Source organism: Salvelinus fontinalis, chromosome 4 (genome assembly GCF_029448725.1).
Source record: "Salvelinus fontinalis isolate EN_2023a chromosome 4, ASM2944872v1, whole genome shotgun sequence".
Lineage (NCBI taxonomy): Eukaryota > Metazoa > Chordata > Actinopteri > Salmoniformes > Salmonidae > Salvelinus > Salvelinus fontinalis.
In genome coordinates, this window is record NC_074668.1 from 34,506,947 (window position 1) to 34,530,549 (window position 23,603).

Genomic DNA, 23,603 nt, shown 5'->3' on the forward strand with positions numbered 1-23,603 from the left:
ATTCCTAAAATGATTCTCGGATCAGGTGTTCACTTCAAGCAAACTATGTTCCAAAACACTTTAGGAACATTCAAGCTATGTGAATCCCACTGTGTGGATTTCTACATGTTACATAGTCATGAAATGAGAAAGACCTCCAGATTTGTGCAGATCGGCCTGAGAAAGGCACCGCGCAAATTTGGAATAGTAGTTTGGGGGCGTTATTTGTAGATCAGCGAGTCTGCGCAGTGCCATGCTCAGGCTGACCCTCTACAATGCGCAGTAGCATGACTTCATGGATACTAGAAGCACATGAGAGCCAGGCTCAGTCAGATCTGAATCTGACACAACCCTGCTCCATGTGGGAATGGATGACCTTGCTGTCACTTGTGAGTGCCATCGGCACCATAGAGAGAATGAAATTTCAGTCAGTCTCATTTTACAGGGCATATGAGATGGCTGTGGGCACTGGGCAGGACGGATCTCTGGTCTATGTAGACAGACTGGAGAGAATACTTAATACTCAGTCCTTGGCATTCTAGACTAAGGAGATGTCACTGATCACTACCCTGTCAACTTAAAATCCCAAGCCGGAGGCCAAACTGTTGATCTAAATGCATACATTACAGAGTATCCAAATAGTGACCGTCTGTAAGATATATTAATTCCTTACGTTAGAAACTATAAGGCACATTCTGCACCATTCTAATCTCAGGGATCGGGAGCAGGGATGTTGCAGAGTGACTTCATTCCAGAGATGAACTCCAGTCTGCATTGTCATCAAAACGCTTTTACCTCGAAATGTCCCAATTTGACAAGACAGGGAGTTTTAACTGCAGTCCTGATGAGCTGCAGCAGTGGTGTACTTCTGATACACCTCAGCATCAAAGTGATTAATTCCAGTCACTTAGGGGCAGATTTCGACTTGAGATAGGGGCATGTGAATCAAAGATACTACTATGTGCATACAAAGGAAACCCGTATACATATTTTTGGAGTGTGTGTAGAACAGTGTGTGTTTACCTCCAGATCTCCTTTGGTAATGCAAGCTTCCTCCACGCGAAACTGAAGGTCCTCCACCTTTCTATCACACAGAGCACACTTCATATTATAGTTCAGAAACATTGAACACAAGAGGTCTGAAAAGGAATCATGGATCAAGAGGTCTGAAACAGGGTTTCAAATCTGAACTTGGAATCAAATTCTAGGTTCTAAATTCAACACTCCACTGTGGAGATTGGATACACATAATTCATCTGCCCCCCCCCCCCCCCCCCATTTTCCTTTTGTGATACTGTGCTGATAATCTTATAAACACATAGTTATACCCATAGTAAGACCCCATGCCCCCAGGTCTCCTGTCAACCCCAGGTCTCCTGTCAACCCCAGGTCTCCTGTCAACCCCAGGTCTCCTGTCAACCCCAGGTCTCCTGTCAACCCCAGGTCTCCTGTCACCCCCAGGTCTCCTGTCACCCCCAGGTCTCCTGTCACCCCCAGGTCTCCTGTCAACCCCAGGTCTCCTGTCAACCCCAGGTCTCCTGTCAACCCCAGGTCTCCTGTCAACCCCAGGTCTCCTGTCACCCCACACCCCTCTGAAGCCTCACCTTTTCTCCTCCTCCAGCTGATTGAGCAGCTCAACCTTCTCCTTGTCAGCAGCCTCCACCAGGGTGCGTAATTGGTCCATCTTGGCCTCCATCTTCACATGATACACATGAATATGCATTCATTAAACAGGTCATGACACCCAAGAAAAAACTAAATTATTATTGAAGGCAGCTATGCATCCGGCAGCTGGCTGTAAAAAAACAAATATGTTTTTTCATTTACAGTATTGAGCATTGACAGCAGATGGCAGTGCAGAGGTTTATGTGACAAGAGTGTTTGATTGAGGTACAGCACTAAGGTGTTTTCATGGCGCCAGGTTTGTCATTGTCATGCATGACATAATACACTTTTGCTAATGAGAGTTCCAATACTGGAACGTCCTGGATCTCATCTGTGGGGAATGTGTGTGTAAATAATCCTGAGAGCGAACCTTGTATGCTGTGTGTGTGTGTGTGTGTGTGTGTGTGTGTGTGTGTGTGTGTGTGTGTGTGTGTGTGTGTGTGTGTGTGTGTGTGTGTGTGTGTGTGTGTGTGTGTGTGTGTGTGTGTGTGTAAACCATGACAGGGGACGTGTGTGTGTGTGTGTATGCATAAGCCATAAGGGGGAGTGTGTATTGACCTGTTCCTGGTCATCTCTCAGCAGGGTCAGTTCCTGCTCCACCTCGCCCACATGGGTGGTTGCCTTGGCCACCTCTGCCCTCTCCATGTCCCGCTCCGCCATCAGCTGCTCGATGTGCTGCTGCTTCTCCTTCAGCACCTCCTGAACTGCTGTGGTGCCAGAGATCTTCCTTGAGTACCGTGATGACGTTTCTGTCAGCTGTGGTGGGGGACCAGAGAAGAGTGTTTAAGACTGGTGAAATTGGGGGATGGAGTTCTACCAGACAAGACCCAATTAAAGAACAGACATCTTGTTTACACTGCTGGTGTGTACGTGTGTGCACTTATGAGTGTGTGTCTTTGCGTGTGTGTGTGCTCGTGTTTCTCACCAAGCCTGTGCGACTGGGCTTGGCGCTGACAGAGGAGGTCACAGAGCTCATGGAGCTGATGGAGGAGGTGCTGGGGCTGCGCTTCAGGCCTGAGGGCGTGGCCACCACCTTCCGCACCGTGGTCTTTGCCTTGGCCGGCGTGGTGGAGGGGAAGCCGATGCGCGTGACCTTGTGGACCGGGGCAAACAGGCCATACTTGGGTTGGCACTGAAAGTATCTGGGGAAACACAAATTAAAGGTATAAGACAAAAAACATGTCAGTGCCAACTTTATTATTATTATTTTTTTTTAACAATATGTGAATAACACCCATAAGACTTGGCTGTTCTTAACTCTCTTTTATGCCAATTGGTTGCCAGGGAGTGGCATGTTTCTCAAGCCTGTGTGATAATCCTCTCTGGTCTGATTACCTGGTTCCTGCCACTGCCCCATCGTTCTTTCCCAGGGGCTCATCCAGTTCCACACCACACCACTCTCCCTTGGCAAAGTCCGTTTCACCAAGAAAGCGAACCACACCAGCTTTTGTGCCACCAACCTGCAGAGACAGTACAAAGAAAGAGTTCAGAAAAGCCTAATAAAAATAATACCAATAATAATTTAACTTATAGAGCACTTTTCATTACAGAAAGAATATCCAAGCGCCTAGCTTGGCTTGCAATAAAACCTCTAGGGCAACAGTACATAATAATAATCATCAATACATGCAACCTGTTAACATCAAAGAGCTGATAAATGCATAGTCAGCATTTACTTTTCCAATTCTCTAAAGGGAGAAGTGAGAAAAGCACCCTCCCTTCAAGTGAATATTGCGAATATTTGATCTTGTATCTCCACAGACAAGTTTTTTTTTTTATTTTTTTATTTTTTTTTTATTATAATTTTTATTTCTTCTATTTTTTTTATATATTTTGCTAGGGGTGGATCAGCTTAATATTGCGGAAAGAATGTTGCTTCCAATGTAATTGTCTGCATCATTTCCAATCCCCCATATTTTTGGGGGTAAATATATATATCCATACACACATATATACATACACATACCTATATAGACATACATACTTTTTTAAAGAGTATACCTTTATTATTATTCCCCGCAAACCCTACCACCGATCCCCCAATTGGAGTAAACTGATAAACATTTCTGTTTTTACCTTCAATTTATACATCTTATACACATTTTACAGACACAGTCTACTTTATAATAGTTCTCTCTTGTTTGTTCTTAGTCCTTCCTCTATTTCTGTTGTCCATCCAGTTTGATTTCCACTTGTAACTGTGCTATTTCACAAAAGCTCCGCACCTATACACATTTCACAGATCCCGTATGCCCTACATTGTTTATCTTGTTATTAGTCCCACCCTTCAGCTCCACTCAACCCTTCCCATCTATCTTCCAACATCATTCATTTCGGATTTTTATTTGCCATATATTTTTTAACTGTGCTGTGATGCTTCACAAAAGATTTGAATCTTCCTATTCTCATAGCTTCCACGGATTGTAAATTAAAAATAAACATTTTTGCTAAAATAATTATTATATTATTGATTGATTGACTCTGGCTTTTCAAATCCCCCAGTATTGCTATCTGTAGCGTTAGTTCTTCGCAAATGTTGCAATTCTTCAGCCATTCCTGGACCTGTGACCAAAAACGAGCTACATACGGTCAATACCAAAATAAATTATCTAATGACTCTGCCTCCTCACAGCAGAATCTGCAGAGCTGGGAAGATTGTATCCCCCATATATATAACATTCTATTAGTTGCAACAGTATTTTAAATTGAAAAATTCGAAGTTTTGAATCCGGCGTTGTTTTGCGTATCAATTCATAAACCATGTGCCATGGAATGGGTACATCGAAAATCTCTTCCCAACTATTTTGCAATTTATATGGCACAGCTGTCAGTTTTTTGGTCCTTAAATTAAATTGGTATATGTTTTTATTTATCACACTTTATCACAAAGACAAGTTTGTTTTAGTTTGCTACTATATATGGTATTTTTGTGGACAGTCCCTGTCACATTTCCTCTGAGCGTCAGTGACACACTTCCTCTCAACACAATGTGTTACACAGCCTGAAGCTGACTATGAGAGAAAGAGAGAGGGACCTTGGCCAACACTCAGGAAGGAAGGTGGTCATAAGAGGACAGAACTTGGCTGTGAACCGAGTGACTATACACAGACACTGAGCTCACGGAGGCGTGTTAGAACGTACGTTCTCATTGGTCAGTGAGAAGTTGGGAGTGAGGTGGGTGGAGACTGTTCTGCAGACACATTCCTGAGTGATTACAATGGTGAAAGGTGTCCGTCATGTGACTCTGAGACCAGCCTGTATTTACGGCAAAGTCGCCACACAAGGGGCAAGAGGAGTGGGTGGAGCCGGGGCTTGCCCAGGGGAGAGGGGGAACATTTGAGACCAACTTGCAAAGATGAACTAGCGAGCAAGTGCAGAAAAATAAGCAATTCACACCTATTAACCGAACGGAATGAACCAGGCTTCGGGATAAAAGCTGCCTGATCAAAAATAACCGCTGCTTTCAAAGTGTTAATGAACTATGCCATACCAAAACACGGTCTCCATTCTTCAGCTCCCTCTCCCCCTTCTTGACTGAACCGGTGTCTGAGAGGTTGGAGATAGACTCGCTGTTTGTGCGTGCCAGGTTGGAGGCTGGAGTGGCGGGCATTGCAGTTGAGGCCTTCTTGACAGAGGGGGTGTGAGAGGCCAGGCTGGCGGTGGAGGGGGTGGGGGACCCAGCCCGGGATGGAGGTGCTGTCTGAGTCCCGTTGGCCTCGCCCTCTGTGTAGGACAGCTTGGAGGGGCGAGTGAATATCCCCTTCAAGGGCTCACACTGGAAGTAGCGCACCCCTGCCACCGAGCCATCGTTCTTCCCAATGGGCTCATCCAACACAATGCCAGCCCACTGTCCTGGTGCAAACTGAGCATCCCCCAGGAACTGCACCACGCCAGGTTTGTTCCCATTCACCCACACCCGCTCCCCGACCTGGAAGTTCTCCCCGCCATCTTGCGTCTCCACTGCACCTCCACCTGGAGTGGACTTGTCAGCTGCGACTACTTTGGGTCCGGCTGCAGGGAAACGGGTGGAAAACATTCAATTACTGCCAGTGAGCCAACTTCACTGAGCTAACAGATCTAACATGAAGGAGTTAGCTCACAGAACATGACACATTTACCTTGTTATTCAATAGTTTCAAACTCTTAGCCCATAGTGCCATATGTTACGTACCGTCAACAATTACTGTTGCCTGATATTCTATATACAAATGACCTTGGTCAAATGTTAACAGCTGACCAATGTACAAATAATTGTTTATTGGATGACATCAAGAGGTCAAACTTCACAGTCACATTTTCATATGACCTCTGACTGTCAACGCTTTGAAACAAAATAGCAGCACATTTCACACAGCAAGATAAAGAGCGCTGTGTCTAAAGCCTCTAGTAGACTCACTTCGCCCAATTTCTCCTACTGAAAAATATAGGTAATCCACCATATTGGAGAGATTAGGGGTAAATACTATAGCCTGCGGCTCCAAAATGGCCAGTGACTGATAAGGTCTACAGCATAAGGTCTACATCAAATCTAAATCAGCAGATCCAGACTGATGAAGCAGTAAAGCCCCTTTTATTGCAACCGTAAGCCGATTGATGATGATCCAAGCCAGAGGTTAAGTGCTGTAGCTCCCACAGCCTGGAATGAGAAGCAGCCAGGCCATGTGAACCGCTGATGCTGAGGAGGAGATCTTACCAGTGGAAGGGGAGGTCTTGGTGGCTGGCGCCCCCGTCGGCCTGCCTATCTTGCTGGGCGCTTTGAGCCCGCTGGGCTTGGCTGTGCTCATGTTTCCTCTCTGTGTGCTGTGAAATCCACAGGGCCTTTCTGTCCGTCAGTGGGCGCCGGCTGACCCCAAACCATCGACGTAGTTGTGCTCAGCCTCTGAGATGACAATGCTCTCCAAGTAGCAACACCAAAATAAATGAACCAGAAATAAAAGACAGGAAAAAGGGGTGAGGGAGGGGGGGAAAAAGGACCCTGTTAAGAGAAAGGAAATACATTAGTGCAACAAACAGCTTTGTACAGTATGCACTTTTTAAATAGTAGCCTATTTACTTTGCATAATAGACTACTAATGATAATAAACCAGCATAATAAACCACATTAAAGGAAATGGGATTTTCAATAACCATAGAATACTTCAGTTAAATGGAAAGCCAGGAGGGAGTGTTGTTCCACTGGTCCATTTTTTACTTTCAAAACACTGGCTTCTTATATTGATTTGTTCATTTGGTTCAACTTCAACATCATGGGTGGCACTGCCAAGGCTTAGTGTTTACAATGGATTAATGGTGAGAATAGATGGGCTGAATGGTCTGTCCTCGACATTCAAATGATCTCATGTCAATGTAGGCAGTCTTATCACAACAAGCAGAATCTCTCCCCCGTTACAGTGAGTTCTATTCTAAAAATACTCAGTCACAAGCCAGGCCACATTCAAGTGTCTCTGTGTCTGTATTTGTCACCACCATACGAAAACAAGTTCTCTCGCTTTCCCTTTCACTCTCTCACACATGCAAAGTCGATCAGTCTTCTGTATCAACCACCCCAGTACCATTCATTTGCACTCATATTCGATTTTTTGTTGTTGTTGTGAAAGATACAGTGTGAGGCACCTGACCAGAGCATAAATCATCTTTCAACACCAGACATAAAGACCCCAAGGCGCCTACTTGTCAGCCAGAGTACACTTCTTTTTTTGTTGTTGCTCAATAACATGTTCTACCCTCACTGCTTTACTAAGCAGTTCTTAAAAATGGGCCCATTACATTCATTCAAAACACAATGACATCTTTCTAAATTCCTCACATTCCCACCACTAGTGCTCTGCTGTGAATGTGTGTATGCCAGGGTTTACCAACCAATCAGGCCTAGCCTATAACTCTGTCCTCATCAAGAACAACTCATGAGTCTTGGGCCTTCCCTCGTCACCATAAACTGTAGAGTTTGTGTGAAGAGGGAGGGATTAGTGCATAAACAGAAAGGAGTAGGGTGTTAAGCAGCCCTCCTACAGGACAGACTACTTTAGCTAAAGATGCTACAAGGGTCTAGCCTACCCGTTACTACCAGACTGACAATGAAAGAGTGACCTTGCCATAATCCGGAAATGTTTGTGTTGTCTTTTAAAGATTTATCAATAAGGATAGATAACACTACAATTAGGATACCTAATAATATGTGAGAAATAGCATCAATAATGTAGTAACTGATGAAGCAGTTGGCCCCGAGGTGGAAACATGTGTGCTACTCAAGGTAGGTCAGACTGAATTTTATTGACAGTCTGCTAAGACTTGCAACAAGTTAGGAACTCCAAAGCCTTGAAATAATGCCTGTGGTTAAGAGACAGAGCAGCAGGTGGACAGCAAGGCTAGGGCAGTGAGCCTCCAGCCTGCACATATCAAGTTACCACCTTACCCCTGGAGGTCAACCACACACACACTACTGCAGTACTGGAGCTATGGCAACACAAACTATGCACTATTGTAGTAGTAGGAGGTATGTGGTCGTACAGAATGTCATCCAATAGGACCCCATTGCCTACACAACCGTTCTACATCTGGCATACTGTATAGGCTATAAGGTGAGGCAACATCCGTAATGGAATAGTTCAACTTCCTACATCCATTTCCCTGACTATTATGCTGCCAGCCCTCTGAGTGAGAGCATCTAACATTATCAAGTCGCCTTGCATAATGGAAAACTGCGAACTAAAATAATTCAAAATAGATCTTGCAGCTAAGTCACAGACACAAAAGCCTAGATCTATCGAGCGCTCTCTCACACACAAACACACATCTGCCTGAATGCCAAAATAGATCTCTCAGCAACACAGAATAAAGGGTGAGTCAGCAGCATTGACCCAGTTTCCATGCAGCACTCCAGTTTTCCCACTCCGTGTCTTTGAATGACACTGATCAGTGCTCCGAGGTCAGGAGGACGAGCACAGGCCCTCAAGGAAAAAATCACAGAAATTATTGATATCTTTGTGGCAGCGAATAATGAGAGGATACATAGAAAGAGTAGAGGGGTCTATCTATTGTTGTGCCTGTTCTATTTAAGATAAGTTCACTATCTGTTCTACTCTATAGCAAATAAAAATGAGCCACTTTACCCCAAATGTTTAGGCCTACATTTTCAAAGCTGTAACAGTATTAAACAAAAACAACCTCCCCAAAAACATGACTACCTCTCGTACATTGCGTTGCAAACTTCTTATTTGTTGAATCTATAGCAATGTTTGGAAAATGCTAAAGTCAACTTGCTTTCCCAAATAGACCAGCAATTTCTAGACTTGAAACCTGAGCATTACATTTAGAAACTGTGGACGTCTTGTGCCTATGAAAGTGAGAGAATGTTCTCAGCTTTCAGTTTATCCCTGGTGTAGTCAGCTGGTAATGGCAGGCCTAATCCTTTGCTCCTGACTCCCACTCTAATCTCTAGTTAGGAAGGCAGCCAAACACCAATGTTCTGTCAATGCAGGTTTTGGGTAATTCACATATCCTAGTGATGAACGTGCAAAATGACATGGTACTATGGAAAAGTTACCATACCAACTTCTTAAAACTAGGTTACTAGTCAGGCTTTTTTCATTAAAATAATTCCCATCCAGGTTAATTTAAACGAATTAACTTTGATTTGTTTAAATTTAAACTTACTTTCAAACCAGGATCATTTGCTGAAGCGCTTGTTTGACCCACTTCCTGTAGTGTGCAGACATTTTGTATTTTAGTGTTTCATTACATGTTTCTTATGGCACTGGGTTCACATGCCACCTGCAGAAAGTAAAGCACTTATTAAGAATTTACTAACTGAACAACACCAGTGCATGCTGTAAATTTAGGAGATATCAAAAATCAGATAGCTTGCTGGTCCACCATTCAATTGTACTTCCAAATAGTTTTTCAATGAAGACAGCACTGTAAAAATAAACATAACCTTGGGGCTCTGTTGGGATACATGACATGGGTGGGGACTGGAAGAGGACATGTTCTGTAAAACAAATTTTCTTCCGAAACTGATTTGAGAGCCCAAAACATAGAGATAATCGAGTTCCATGTATGATTACTTGTTGCAGGAGCTTATCTACAGCATATCTGGCTTAGCTAAACCATGCACAGTAGGGAAGCATCGCTCTGACAGTTAGTTAGTTCTCTGAATGCAGGAAAAAGGCAAAGGACCTTGCATTTTTCACTGTACAATATACTTTTGCTGACATCAGTGGTGAAAAAGCCTCACTAAATGACACCTAATTTGCTTATTATGAATAATTGCAATGTACTGTACCCTCCACTTCCCCATTCCCTTCATGAAGGGCAAAAAGAGTAATTCACTTTCTCAGAGAAATGGATGCACTTGGAAACAGTTACTTGTCTCAGGGCATAAATCTTGAAAAGAGTGTTTACCCACTTGGTACTACAAGACTAGGGTTGAATGGCGGGAACCCGGTTACTGAGATTTACAGCACAAAACCACTCTCTTTTCACGGGATAAATAACTGTAGAAACCGGTAAATTATAATAAAAAATGTATATGAACAGCATGGCGTGAAATGGAAGTGTTAAATTATATCCAATGTCTAAATCTGGCTTCTCTATGGCCTCTGCATGATGGATCAACAAAACTCAGGGTAGGGTTCAGACCATTTCAGATTGGAGCGCAGTTCACAATCCATGTAGATCTATCATCTTACCATGGTCACTTTTTGTGACAGGTCGGCCTACATTTGCTGCAGCATAGTGTATAATATAAAGTCTGAATGCACGTTAATTGACACATCTCCATCCGGCTTTCAGGGGTCACTTAATTTCTTTAATTGTAAAGATAGGCTGTTTTAAAACACTGCAGCTGCAATACAAAAAATAACTATCGCTCGAATATCGTTGGTTTAAATCAGTGCATCGCGCGAGCACTCTCTCGCAGTCTTTCTCTCCATCAATTCCATTCAAATAGATAATCCTGTTCTAGATTGAGATATATATATATATATGTCCTAGCCTACCTCTTTCAGGTAATACGTTCAATGCAGTATTATCCTTATATTTAGGTAATTAATGATGGGTTATGCATAATAAGCTTCTTAACTTATAGCCTCCATCTCTTGCACAATACGCACGCACCTGAGCTCTGCTGGTGTCGCTCCTTAGCTCTTGGAGTCCCATGTAGGAAAAGATAGACTAGAATAGCTTGCAGGACATAATTTTTTTTGCATTTCTTATACCAATATACTATTTGAAGAGGTACGCAAGCTCTTGTTTTCTAAATGTTAAATACAGCAGCCAATAGAAATCACAGGTACTGTCATTGGCTGCCACTTTTCCAACAAGTCAGTTCGTCAAATTTCTGCCCTGCTAGCGCTGCCCTGGTCAATTGTAAGTGCTGTTATTGTGAAGTGCAAATGTCTAGGAGCAACAACGGCTCAGCCGTGAAGTGATAGGCCACACAAGCATGGAACCGCCGAGTGCTAAAGGACGTAGAAATTGTCTGTCCTCGGTTGCAACACTCCCTACCCAGTTCCAAACTGCCTCTGGAAGCAACGTCAGCGCAAAAACTGTTCGTAGGGAACTTCATGAAATGGGTTTCCGTGGCCGAGCAGCCATACACCAGACTAATATCACCATGCGCAATTCCAAGCATCGGCTGGAGTGGTGTAAAGAGAGCGAGCAGTGGAAACGCGTTGCCTGGAGTGATGAATCACCCTTCACCATCTGGCAGTCCGACGGAAGATTGTGGGTTTGGCAGATGCATAGTGCCAACTGTATGTTTGGCGGAGGAGGAATAATGGTCTCGGGCTGTTTTTCATGGTTTGGGCTAGGCCCCTTAGTTCCAGTAAACAGAAATCTTAATGCCACAGCATACAATGACATTCCAGATGATTTCTGTGCTTCCAACTTTGTGGCAACAGTTTGGGAAGGCCCTTTCTTGTTTCAGCATGACAATGCCCCCGTGCGCGAAGCAAGGTCCATACAGAAATATTTTGTTGAGGTCTGTGTGGAAGAACTTGACTGGCTTGCACAGAGCCCTGACTTCAACCCCATCAAACACCTTCGGGATTTAATGGGAAGTCAACTGCGAGCCAGGCCTAATCACCCAACATCAGTGCCCAACCTCACTAATGCTCTTGTGGTTGAATGGAAGCAAGTCCCCACAGCAATGTTACAACATCTAGTGGAAAGCCTTCCCAGAAGAGTGTAGGCTGTTATTGCAGGACCAACTCCACATTAATGCCGATGATTTTGGAATGAGATGTTCGACGACCAGGTGTCCACATACTTTTGGTCATGTTGTGTATGAGTCAGCCTATTAAATTATACAAATAGGCCCTATTATATTTCAACATGAAAATCAAATTTGCTATCCTATACTTGTAACTTTGTAGGCGGCATGTGCTGCACCATAATCCCATGTTCTCTGCTTTAACATGGTTTGAACGATGTACGTAATTCCAGTCCATATAATACAATACAGCACAGTAATAGAATAGAATGTACATTAAAAAAGATTAGCCTACAGGAGCTAGTTTCATTTATTTACCCAAGAGAGCATAGAGTTGTGTAATGTGCAGTAGCCTATATCATATATGTATTGGATAACGGCATGATCATTTGGGCTAGGGCTCCTTAAAATGTCTTTAACGTATGGCTCATCAGCATCAGGTAGCGTCAGTCTTACATTTTCGATCAAAGCTCTTATCAAATCCAGACATAGGCCTATTTATATGCTTTATAATGCTTTGAATGACACTTACGGTTTCAGCGGGAAATACCGGGTTACCACAGAGAAAATATATTTATTCTCGGGATGGAACGTTTTTTAAATACAGGGAAAATATTCAAACCTACAACAGACTGTGGTTGTAGAATGTAAAAGAATCAGGCAAGACTACCTGCCTAACCAACCTGGTCCAATATAATGTAGGCTAGGTGAAAATAATACAAGTTCTAGCAGGCATTTTAAATCTAAGGACAAGGTCAAAATATATGTGCCAGGGAACATAGTCCAACTTTTCTCTGCATTAGATGCACCACAATAGCAATGCAATGGGCTGTCCCATCAACCTTTTACTAAGCAAGCCGTTCTTCCCATCATTGTCTCAATGGAAATGCCAGTGTTTCGTAGTGTATTGATGCAGATTCCTGGCCGATTTCCCTCCAAAGAAAATACCAAGAATATAATTAGGCCTATAATGGAATGAAAGAATATCAGGGCAAATAACCTCATATTTTCTTTGTAACTATAACTTGTTACAATACTATAACCATGTTAGTACGACTTAATTCTGTGGGGTGCTGTAACAAACATGAAGCTGTGGGAAATCAAAGTGCAGAAAAAACAATGTGCTCTATATACTTTGTGTGGTTAACAATTGCATGCTGAAAAAGAGATTCAGGGACATGCAGGGACACTCAGCATGGGACTTAAGGATCTTGGTCTAAAAGACAGCTATTGAATAGCACTTGACTAGTCTTGACTCGTGCACCAGCCAGTGGGCAGGCTTAGCCTAAAGAAGAGCCTTGGCACCTGCCACATCTCTTGAAGAGCCTGCCCGAGCGAGTGGCTATAAATCACAAACAATGGAAGGAGCTGAGCTGTGTGCCATCTGCACTCTCATAGGTTTTCTTGGTAATTTGCCCAATCATAAGGCCTACTATGTCCCTGTCCTCCCTCAAATCGCTTCCCAGTATTGTACACTGTTCGACTGTAGAAAGTGTGAACAACACATCACACATTCGAATCAAACACACCCCTGCTGCCCCCCACCAAATTTTGAGTGCACTAAAGACATGCTCCAGCTCTTCTCTTTGAGGAAACATCTACTGGGGTCATTATATAGCCCCCTTAGTGATGGCAGCAGAAGGTGTGCGGAGCAGAGACACTTCATTAGCTGTTAACAAAAAGGCAGGATCCTGCAACCCCCAATAACTATAGCTCCCCACTTACAACCTCTGATAGGCCAACACGAACACAACCAGCCTGGTTCAGCACTTGTCTTCTAGAGCTATAGTTGAGTTAGGCCTAATGCCACCCTACCCCCCAAAAATTAAATAATCAAAGTTTGTTTTCATGGCTTGGTTGTGAAATAGGCTCATCATTACAGACACATTTTTCCTCCAGCATTGACTGTACTTTAAAAAAGCCTCAACTTTAGAACATTCAAGAAGCATTGTTGGGTTTACTTGTAATACCAAATAACTGTTCTTTTTTAAGGACCAGTTCCTTCATAGCAGGCATACAAATCGTACATATTAAATCATAAACAATAGCCTAATTAGACAGCTCAGTTTGGGATCGACTAAATTCTGAAACATCAGTAGTACAGTGAGCAAAGCAGGAGTTTAAGACAACCAGCACTTTCTTGGATCAAAAGATTAAACAAATATGAGATCAAACAAGCTTGGCTGGTTTGTTTTAACATTTAGCAGATTCATGTAGAAACAATTAAACTGTAAACTAATTGCTTGTAGTGGTATGTTATGTTATTGTTTGTTGATGGTTTTGCTGTAAATCAGAGATGGTAGTCAAACACCAGACTCAATGCCATAGATATTATTCAATAATAAATGGTCAGCTCACTGGCACACTTTCTGTTACTTATCTTGCTCTAGTCTAGCAATTCAAGTGAGCTTTCAGAGCAGGGCCAATACCAAAGAGTCCTCACTAAGTGAGGAAACCAGGTTAACTGTTGGCAACCTAAAACCTGGCTGAGCTCTTTTACCCTGAGTATATAAAGGGCCTGGCTGCCTCTGCAGAGTACAGCCTTGGGGGCAGGTATCAGATCCACCACCGAGCCTGGCACAGGACACAGAGGAACATAAGGTCAAATAAACCTTGGTCGGTGCACCTGCTTCTGTTACCGGTGGAGGCCAAACTTCTTGAGCCTTGTTGGTGGACTTTGATCCAAGCATAAAAAGAAACCTAAGCCTAAAGTTCTCTCCATTCTGCTGAACTCTATCAATTATGAGGCCAAAAACTAGGCAGATGATTTTTCATGATCAAATGTTACCCGAACAGGTTTATCATTTAATCATTACTGAAGAATTTCAACTGAGAGCATGATCAGTGTCAAACAAGCACTGAAACCAAGTCAAGGTCACAGATATTTTTACACGTCTTCCGTTTCATTTTTCTGTATTTATTTGATTTTGTTATTTTAACTACTCTATGGTTATTATTTAAGCAATAACGCATGAGGGGTTGTGGTATATGGCCAATATACCACGGCTAAGGGCTGTTCTTTGCACGACGCAACGCGGAGTGCCTGGACACAGCCCTTAGCCATGGTATATTGGCCATGTGGCGGCAGGTAGCCTAGTGGTTAGAGCGTTGGGCCAGTAACTGGAAGGTTGCTGAATCGAATCCATGAGCTGAGCTGACAAGGTAAAAATCTGTTGTTCTGCCCGAGCAAGGGAGTTAACCCACTGTTAACCGGGGTGCCGAAGACATGGATGTTGATTAAGGCAGCCCCCCGCACCTCTCTGATTCAGAGGGGTTTGGGTTAAATGTGGAAGACTCATTTCAGTTGAATACATTCAGTTGGACAACTGACTCGGTATCCCCCCTTTCCCTATATATAGCAAACCCCTGAGGTGCCTTATTGTTAACCAAAGTAATTAGAACACTAAATATAAATGTTTTGTCATACCTGTGGTATACGGTCTCATATATCAACATTCAGAGCTTGAAACACACAGTTACTAATATTGCTTAGATAACCATAATCTACTATTATGTATTGATTTCTTTATGCAGTGTGCACTGACCAAAACACCGGAATAATTATCACTGTGAATCAATTTAATGTTTATTTGTGTGTCAATTAATCCCATAAGTAAGGGATGGGTTGCAAACTGGCAATTTGACACAACATTTTTAATGTAATTCATTCATTCATAGAATAGAATAGTTTACCTTGACCTGAGTTTAGGTACAAAGTATCAAGTGATTTTAATCACTACCATGTTAGAATATTTTACTCCACTACATTCCTAAAGAAAATAATGTACTTTTTACTCTATACACTTTCACTGACATCCAAAAATAGTCGTTACATTTTGATTGCTTAGCAGGCCAGTTGTGGTTCAATTCGTATCAAGAGAACATCCCTGGTCATCCCCACTGCCTCTCATTTGGCAGACTCCCTAAACAAATGCTTCGTTTGTAAATTATATCCAAGTGTTGGGTGTGACCCTGGCGATCCATAAATCAAAACAAAAAAAATCATGCCGTCAGGTTTGCTTAATGTAAGGAATTGAAATGATTTATACTTTCACTTTTTATTTTGATACTTAAGTATATTTGAGCAATTACATTTACTTTTGATACTTAAGTATATTCAAAACCAAATAATTTGACTTACTCAAGTAGTAATTTACTGGGTGACTTTCACTTGAGTAATTTTCTATCTTTACTTTTACTCAAGTATGACATTGGGTACTTTTTCCACCACCGAATAACATTTCCTTGAAGTTAGCTAGCAAGGTATAAATAAGTAAGCTGACAGACATATATTTCGTCGTCCATTCGAAAGGTTCCCTGGGAGATTTCCCACGTGTCATAGTCCCACTGACGCATTGCCATTCCAGTGTGTTGTTTTCAGTGTGGTCGATGAGGTGGCACATCTGGACATCGTTTGACAGTACCTTCGAAAAGTGCTATGATGCGAACTTCAAGAAAACTCGATTGGGTTAACAATCTAAATGTATTGAAACACTTGCTAGTAGATCGTCTCGCAAAAAAACTACACAAGCGAGTTAGCTAACATTAGTAGCTATACTCTGCCAGGCCTGTGCCTGCCAACTCAGCTCGCTAGTTACGATACTAAGTTATCACTCCACTTGAGAAAAGTGATTAAACTAATGACACATTTTCCAGTCTCTGCTCGCAGCAAGGCTATCATGAAGTTTCGAGAAGAAAACTGACAAATACATGGCGTTCCGAAAAAGTTAGCTACCCAGTTGCTACGTTTTCATACTATTTTAGCTTTCCTAAACCACGCAAACATAGCACACTGACAAAGGGTTGCCATTAACGTTACTAAGGAAACTCACGTTATCATTAGCTAGTTCTACTGGTAGACAGAATCACAGGTCCGAATGCCGAATCGTACTGCAATGTCAACGCTAACGGACAATCGGTCTTGAACTAGCGATTATGATCTCTGGTATAAAAAAAATATCTAAAATCACGTCTTCTGTTGAAATATAATCTCCAAATCAAAACATGCTGAAAATGTGGTTAGTTACCGGTTGTTAGCTAGCTAACCTTGAAGGCCCAGGTAGTAGTGGCTGGCTTGGCTTCTTCTACCTCCAGAAGGCTAAACGAGGTAGCCGTGAGCTAAGATGGGGTTTAGCAACTCCCTTTTCCTCCGTGGGTTGTTGTGGGCTCATTGACCTGGCTGAGGGCCCGCCCGGCTAACCATAAAGCTAACGTGAGATAGCGGATTCAAGTCTTTTCACACATCCTTACCTGTGGCACTCGTATGAACCGTTTGACGAAAAGCTAGATAGAAACAATCCCACAGACACTGCTGAGTTGTCTCCCCAACCGAAGCCTTCTGTTTCGAGTCCGACCGAGGTGCTGATTGAGTGATGCAATGACGTAAAATGGTCTCGCCCCTTTAGACAGTAAAAAAATAATAATCTAATACTGGACCACAAATTGAACAATAAGTTACCAGAATTGTTATACGAACACGCAATAGGTTATAAGATTCATTTGCTAAATATATATTTGTTAAACAAGCTACTAAACTTGCATTATTGCTTGTCTGTCAAAACGAAAAATAATTTATACACTTTAATTAGGACCATTTGCTCGGATTAACATTTTTCTTTTAAGAAAAAAAATCCATATAGGCAAACGGTTACCACCCAAATACAGTTGCTCGTTTCCCTGTACTGATTTTGAAACCCTGTGTGGAATATGCTTCCTTTTACCGTTCAAATTCTGGTAAGAGTTGGGTCCTTTTCTAATAACGTACTTTTTACATGGTTTGACTGGAGAACAGTTGTACAATTTCAACCATCCAAACACAATGTACAGACCAATAATTGCTTCTATGGAAAGGCTATATTAGTGCAGGGCTGGCAGTCAAGAAATGTGACAACGCTTTAGACCAGTGCATTTCTAGATCTAATTTTGGCCAGTCTCCATCAAGCACCATCAGGGCACGACCCTTAAAAATCAGCCCTCCAAATGGTTTATAATCTTGAACACTATTTAAAAACAGAAACATGAGAAATTCATACTGCAAGCAGCCTTCCCACATACTGTGTACGTTTAATTCAGACGTTCAATGGCAAAACTACAATGACAGTCCAATTTAGAATAACAAAAACAAACCATTGACCCCTAAGTAAAAAGTAGGCCAATCTCCTTTGACACTTCTCCTCTAGACAAGTTGCTCTTAGTCAAATGTAATATGGTTACCTGAAAATGTCAAATTAGGTTTTGCTGCTCTCTAGTGCCATTATGTAGTAGCAATAACCAGATGCTGAACCAAGTCTATGACGCTGACGAAAAGACTTACAATGGTCGTTACTTTTTTTTAAATAAACGTGCAATATTAAGCAGGGCCATATTGCTATAGTGAAATTCTGAATTAAGACACCGACTTCCTGTGTCAAAATAGAAATAAAATAATCCAGTTAAAAATCACCTCAACAATCCAATCAAGTTTCAAATTAACTTAAAATCGAGATGAATATGTCCTTATTTGATAGGAGTAGCCAATGGGAGGCTACTTTAACCATGAGAAGAGGAGAGGCGCCTAGAATGCAAAGAGTCATAGAAAAATGATCAAGCGATGGTAAAAACAGAAGAAAAACATTTTATAAAATCTTATCTTTACACCTAAAAGAGCAATATGGATGTTATCATTGCTACAAAAATGATTTTATGTGAATGGCAAAACAGACACGCCAAAACTGGCTTATGGGGTTTCCTTAAAGAAAAAGTATTCTAAAAAACCTTGCGTCTTTATAGACCACAGCCAACGCATAAAATACATTCATTTTGGTACAAAAAAAATAAACCATTAAAAATAAGTTTGAATGACAGGTCACCAAACTGTTCAGCTCCAACTTTTGTGGCACACTTAAAGAAAAGTGTATGAAAACCACAGATTTGTTAAAAAAAAATAAAAAATAAAAGTGTTTATGCAAAAGAATCCCTGGATTTTAATTCAAGCCAGTCTTTTCACTTTTTTTTCGACATATTTCGAGGGGAACCTTTCAGCAAGTCTCGGATTCGAAGGTATGTCCCGGTGGCCTCAGCAACCTCTGTGAATTCTGGCGTTTCCTCAAAGGGAATAATGCCATGTGCGAACCTACTCCGGTGAGGCACGGCTGTTACCTTCCCCATAGAGTCAGACAGATCTCCCTCGACAGCATCCTGATCTGAGGGGTCTGGCTGACGGCTCTCTTGTTGGACTGGTGTTTGTAGCAAGCTGGGCCTCTGTGCAAGCACATTGCCTCTATCTGCAGCAGCTTCAGGACTCATAGGGCTCTCCTCTTGGACTGGTGTTTTCAGCAAGCTGCTCTCATCTTCAACCACCTTGCCTTTATCTTCAGCATCATCCTGACATTTGCTAGAAGATGGATCAACACTGATCTGCTCATCACTGTTGTGGCTGGAAACCTCCACAGATCCCTCCTTTTCCTCATCTTCAGCCTCACCTTCCTCCATTTCAGTTTCAGTGTCGACTTGGGCAGGTGTGGAGACGCTGGGCGAGCTGGGGAGGGGTGTTCCAACAGCTGGTGTCTCAGAGTCACTGTTGGTGGTGGTGTCAGCATTTTCCAATGCAGCCCAGATCAGCCTCTGCTTCTCCTCTAGCTCCTCCAGTGTCAGCTCTTCCTCCTCCCCACCTACAGACTCCTCACCCACTCCCACAGTGCGTCCCCGTAGAGCCGGTGAACCATTAGTGGGTGTGGGGGGAGGTGTTCCCTTAGGAAGAGGGGGTGGAGTGGGAGTGGCTGGGGGTGTACCATGAGGTAAGGGAGGTGGTGAACCAAAGGATGGTGAGTCAGGGGGCAGCGGGGGCTGGAACTGGAAGCTGTCTGAGCTCCGGTGGCGGTGAGGTGTAGTATCCTGGTCTGGAAACAGACACTGACAAGCGTTATGCACTGCCAGAGGGAGGCCATTGCACACATACAACATAAGTGACTTTTGTTTTCTGCAAACAGACAGACCGACCACCCAGTCATGACAGTGAATAGCAAAATGATCTGCTGGTTGCAATAGAGTAATTGGTTATACATTGTATTCAGACACCTGGAATAATAACACCGCTACCTGAATCAACATCCATATCTGAACTCCTGGCATCAGATCTCCTTTTCTTCGTCTGCTGGGGATTTGATTCGGATTCATGCAGTCTCTTATTGCAGTTGGCACCAGGCTATTGGCAAATATATTACTTTATAGTGTGCACATATACAGTGGACAAACAATGTATTAAAATGTGGAATAGGAGAATTGTAGTTACCATTGGAAAATTGTTAGACAGATAGTCAGCAAAATTCTGCTTCATATGGTTATGCTGTATTGGAATAGAGCCATATAGCCTGTAGTCCTAAAAGTCAGGGGAAAATGTTGGTTGTAAAGGTCTACAAGTGGTGGCAAAGATTGGTAGGCTTGTACCCTAATGATGGCCAGCAAACTGATTTCAAGAAGACTTACATCCTTCACACTAGGTGGTGCAGATATATTGAAGCCTGGGAAATCTACTAGCTTGGAAACATCATAGGAAATGCTTTGTCCATGGTCGACCTCTGTTAGTTCTCCATCTTTTGACACTATAAAGGGTGAACACGGTTTAAATACATAGCAGCCCAATATTATTAAGAATCAGGAAAGATCAGTGACTCAACAAAAACTGCAAGGCAAGTGTTTAGTAAAGTGGTTATGGTCTCTCCGGGTGAAATCTTACCCTTCCCATCATATAGCGTGAGACCCGAGTTCTCCATCTCTGCCTCCTTAAGCCAGCCAGGTGGGTAGCCTAACCGCCTCATGCGGTAGATGTGAGGGGGTAGAGTGTTCATTTCAACTCCCAGTGCAGACATCAGCTCCTCACTGATCAATACCAGAAACACAAGCAAAGGGTAACAGATTTGTGATACCAAAAACCCTAGTTCTACAACTTCACTTAAACCTTGCAATAACTGAAAACAAATTAGTCTCTTCTTGTGTCAGTGTCTTCAGACATTTCAAATGTGCCTTGCCTCATGATTCCAGGTTTGTATCTGGCAAATCGCTCCTCCACTTCCTCAGCATGGTAACGCTGATTGCTCAGGTTGCCCTGGTTACCATGAGAAAACTCCTTCCGCTTCTCATTGATTCTGGCCATGTCCTTTGGCTAAGAAGAAACGAACAGAGCTGTTGATCACGTGTCAAACCTGGTTTTAAGCTCTTCTATCTGCCCATGGTAAGTAAACAACTTCCATGTTATAAGATGCATATTAAAGTAAAATGATATTCAAGACTTACCTGAGGACAGTCTCGCAGTTGATGACCATCCAACCCACAGTTGAAACAACAAGGCTTAGGTCTGTAGTATAGGCACAAAAGCAACAATAAAATGTACAGATATTTCCTTCATAAAAAACTAAATCTCTGCTATACCTTTTCTCTTTCATCTGTACTTCCTGTCCATCTAAGGCGATGACCTGGCTGAAGACCTGCTGATATCTTTGCAACAATTAAGGAACTCAGTTAAATGATGCAACTGTAGGTTCAACGTGCGTAACAAAACACTGCACACTTTTTTACTCATATACCGACTACCACGTACATTAATACACACAATGAAAGATAGAAAAGATAATGGTTCAAAAAGTGAGATTTCTTTTCAGTTGATGTTCTCCAACAATGAAAGCTGGATTCTACACTGAAATGTGTCATTTTAGAAAAAAGAAGTGACTGAAGGACACAGGGCTGTCCACAGAGAGCAGAGTTGAGGATACTTTGGAACCTCCCATCCTTCTGTCTGCTGGGGGTTATCATTAAGCAGGGGCTGTCCAAGTTTGTCCACACAGAAACTGGTGAAATATAGGACACTTCCCACCATCTGTGAAAGAGAGACACACAAATATATCCAGACAAACAAATGCAAATGGTGCATTTTACAAGACATGCAGGGGACAGACACCTAGATTGTCATAAAAACAATTTTTAAAAAAAATATTAAAACACCCACACTGAAGGCCTCCTTAATCTTTTTGATGCCACAGCTCTTGGTTTTCTGATCTTCTTCCATAATGAAACTTGAAGACTGCATGTGGAATGAAACAGATGTGAAATATTTTCCCTGTAAAACATATTTTCTTCTTTGAAGCTTGAGCAAGACCATCTCCAAATCCGAAAATGTACCTGAGGGTTGACATTGCCGGAGGGATTTCCTTTTTCAACTTCTCCATGCGGCTGATGTTTCTGAACAATGCTACAGATGGAGTCTTCAATTTCTTGACGGCATTGCCTGGGAAAATAAGATTAACAGTTAACATGTTAACACCCATAGACATAGAAATAAAGTTACAAAAATCATTGGAGAAATTGACTAAGAAAACAAAAAAAAATCCTACTTTGAGATGCTATTATTTGCGAAAAGGATCTGTAGAAGAGGCCCATCAATCTTGATGTTTTCAACATTAATGCCACTGGAAGAAAAATATTTAAATGAGGACATTACACATAGGTTATGCCTGTAGTGAGTAGCACATCGATAACTTACCTTGGTCTTGTCAAAACTTTCAATTTTCTCTTCAACTCTTGATGTGGACAATAGGTTAAAGAAAAATAATACTGAGGCATTTTTGATCAAAACAACAGACATCTAGCACGTTCAACCAATCTGCTAGTTTGTTTGGAAAAGGTTATTCAGTTAACCACAAACTATTTATATTTGGATGAATGGAAAGTGGATCTGCTTCTAGCATTGTACATAAACTAAGCAGTGTTTATTCAAGAGTGTGACTAAATTTAACAGTTTTAGGCTGACGTTATCATTCCCCCCCACCAGACTTGGGAGTTACTAGACGATTAAACTTAACTCCACGATTAACGATGTTGAGTGGCGACTACTGTCAGATGTCACAAAATTAAGGTTTTGTTATGTGTAATTGCATATTATTCTTTCGGTCCTGAAATCAGTAGTTTTTGATAAAATTAAGTTATGTTTTGTCGGAGCTCCAGTTCACCCACACTAGTTGCCGCTCAAATTCATCGTAAATTGTTGAGTTTATTCGGCTAGGGAGTTAGCGTACTAGTCTTCTGTCTAGCTATTTGGCAATTCGTAGTAAACGTCGATTTTTTTTCCATGGGTTCTAGCTAGTATGTTTTTTAGCTGCGATTACAAAATTGTTTGCAAGCTAGTGAGCTGAAATGCTGTCAAGAGGCAGGTCCAACCAGTGACTGGTTGAGCGGTGAAATAAAGATGTCTCGTTTGCTAGCTAAAGTTAGGCCACAGACATGGTGGCTAGCTAGCACCCGCTAGCTTCTCACACAAGGATATTCTCTTCTATTAGACTCCGGATTGTCTCCTCACACTCCTCCAATCTTTCACTGAGCTCAGAGCCTTCCTCTCCACCTTCCTCCGTGAACCGAATGTGAGTAGCAACAGGCATACTCTCTTCCAATTGTTCAAAGAGCTCACAGTCACCAAAATCAACCTCCGCCATCTTCACTCTGTTGTTGCTGGCTGAGTTCAGAGGTCAAAACTTTATCACGCAAGAGCGTTGATTGGTTGTTTTATGCCACATGTTCAAGGGACACCATAAAACAGATATTTGGATATAGTGACCACGTTTACATGCGCACAGTTTTAGGGATAGTAGCTCATATCCCGCTTAAGGTTGTATTCGGGATAAACTGTTTACATGCACCTGTGTTATCCTACTTACAAGTATCCCTGTATCCATGAATAAACAGAATATTCCTAATTTAAATTCATATTGGTTAAATGGAATAA

General features: G+C 42.2%; 2 protein-coding genes across 9 annotated transcripts in view; both read right to left on the reverse strand.

The window, feature by feature from the left end:
• Window positions 1-17,251, reverse strand: part of LOC129853601 (CAP-Gly domain-containing linker protein 1-like) — a 47,244-nt gene extending 29,993 nt beyond the window's left edge. For 4 of the 8 annotated variants that reach the window (XM_055919800.1, XM_055919802.1, XM_055919799.1 and 1 more), the window contains exons 1-8: window positions 17,105-17,249; window positions 6,338-6,619; window positions 5,135-5,655; window positions 2,980-3,104; window positions 2,570-2,786; window positions 2,203-2,400; window positions 1,584-1,675; window positions 1,003-1,063 (exon numbers count right to left, since the gene is read on the reverse strand). In XM_055919800.1, coding sequence (XP_055775775.1) covers window positions 1,003-1,063; window positions 1,584-1,675; window positions 2,203-2,400; window positions 2,570-2,786; window positions 2,980-3,104; window positions 5,135-5,655; window positions 6,338-6,428 — 1,305 coding nt within the window. In that variant the 5' untranslated portion in view covers window positions 6,429-6,619; window positions 17,105-17,249. The other 4 variants (XM_055919803.1, XM_055919798.1, XM_055919797.1 and 1 more) reach the window with 4 other exon arrangements.
• A 646-nt stretch (window positions 17,252-17,897) lies between these two features.
• On the reverse strand, window positions 17,898-23,339 carry LOC129853603 (zinc finger CCHC domain-containing protein 8-like). Its single transcript, XM_055919804.1, has 14 exons — window positions 23,146-23,339; window positions 22,368-22,408; window positions 22,219-22,293; window positions 22,007-22,112; window positions 21,834-21,908; window positions 21,601-21,704; window positions 21,260-21,325; window positions 21,125-21,185; window positions 20,860-20,993; window positions 20,568-20,710; window positions 20,318-20,433; window positions 20,124-20,210; window positions 19,931-20,036; window positions 17,898-19,731 (listed from the first exon to the last, which is right to left on the reverse strand). Exons 1-14 carry the CDS (start codon window positions 23,311-23,313, stop codon window positions 18,836-18,838), a joined length of 2,178 nt encoding a protein of 725 aa, XP_055775779.1. The 5' UTR covers window positions 23,314-23,339; the 3' UTR covers window positions 17,898-18,835.
• Window positions 23,340-23,603: the final 264 nt, after the last annotated feature.

Excerpts from the sequence above, each read along its gene's own strand:
- LOC129853603 (XM_055919804.1), bottom strand. The coding sequence starts at position 23,313 with ATGGCGGAGGTTGATTTTGGTGACTGTGAGCTCTTTGAACAATTGGAA. Across the intron at positions 22,409-23,145 it reads GGAGTCTAATAGAAGAGAAT|CAAGAGTTGAAGAGAAAATT; the intron begins ATCCTTGTGTGA and ends TATTGTCCACAT. Across the intron at positions 22,113-22,218 it reads GCAAATAATAGCATCTCAAA|GCAATGCCGTCAAGAAATTG; the intron begins GTAGGATTTTTT and ends TTATTTTCCCAG.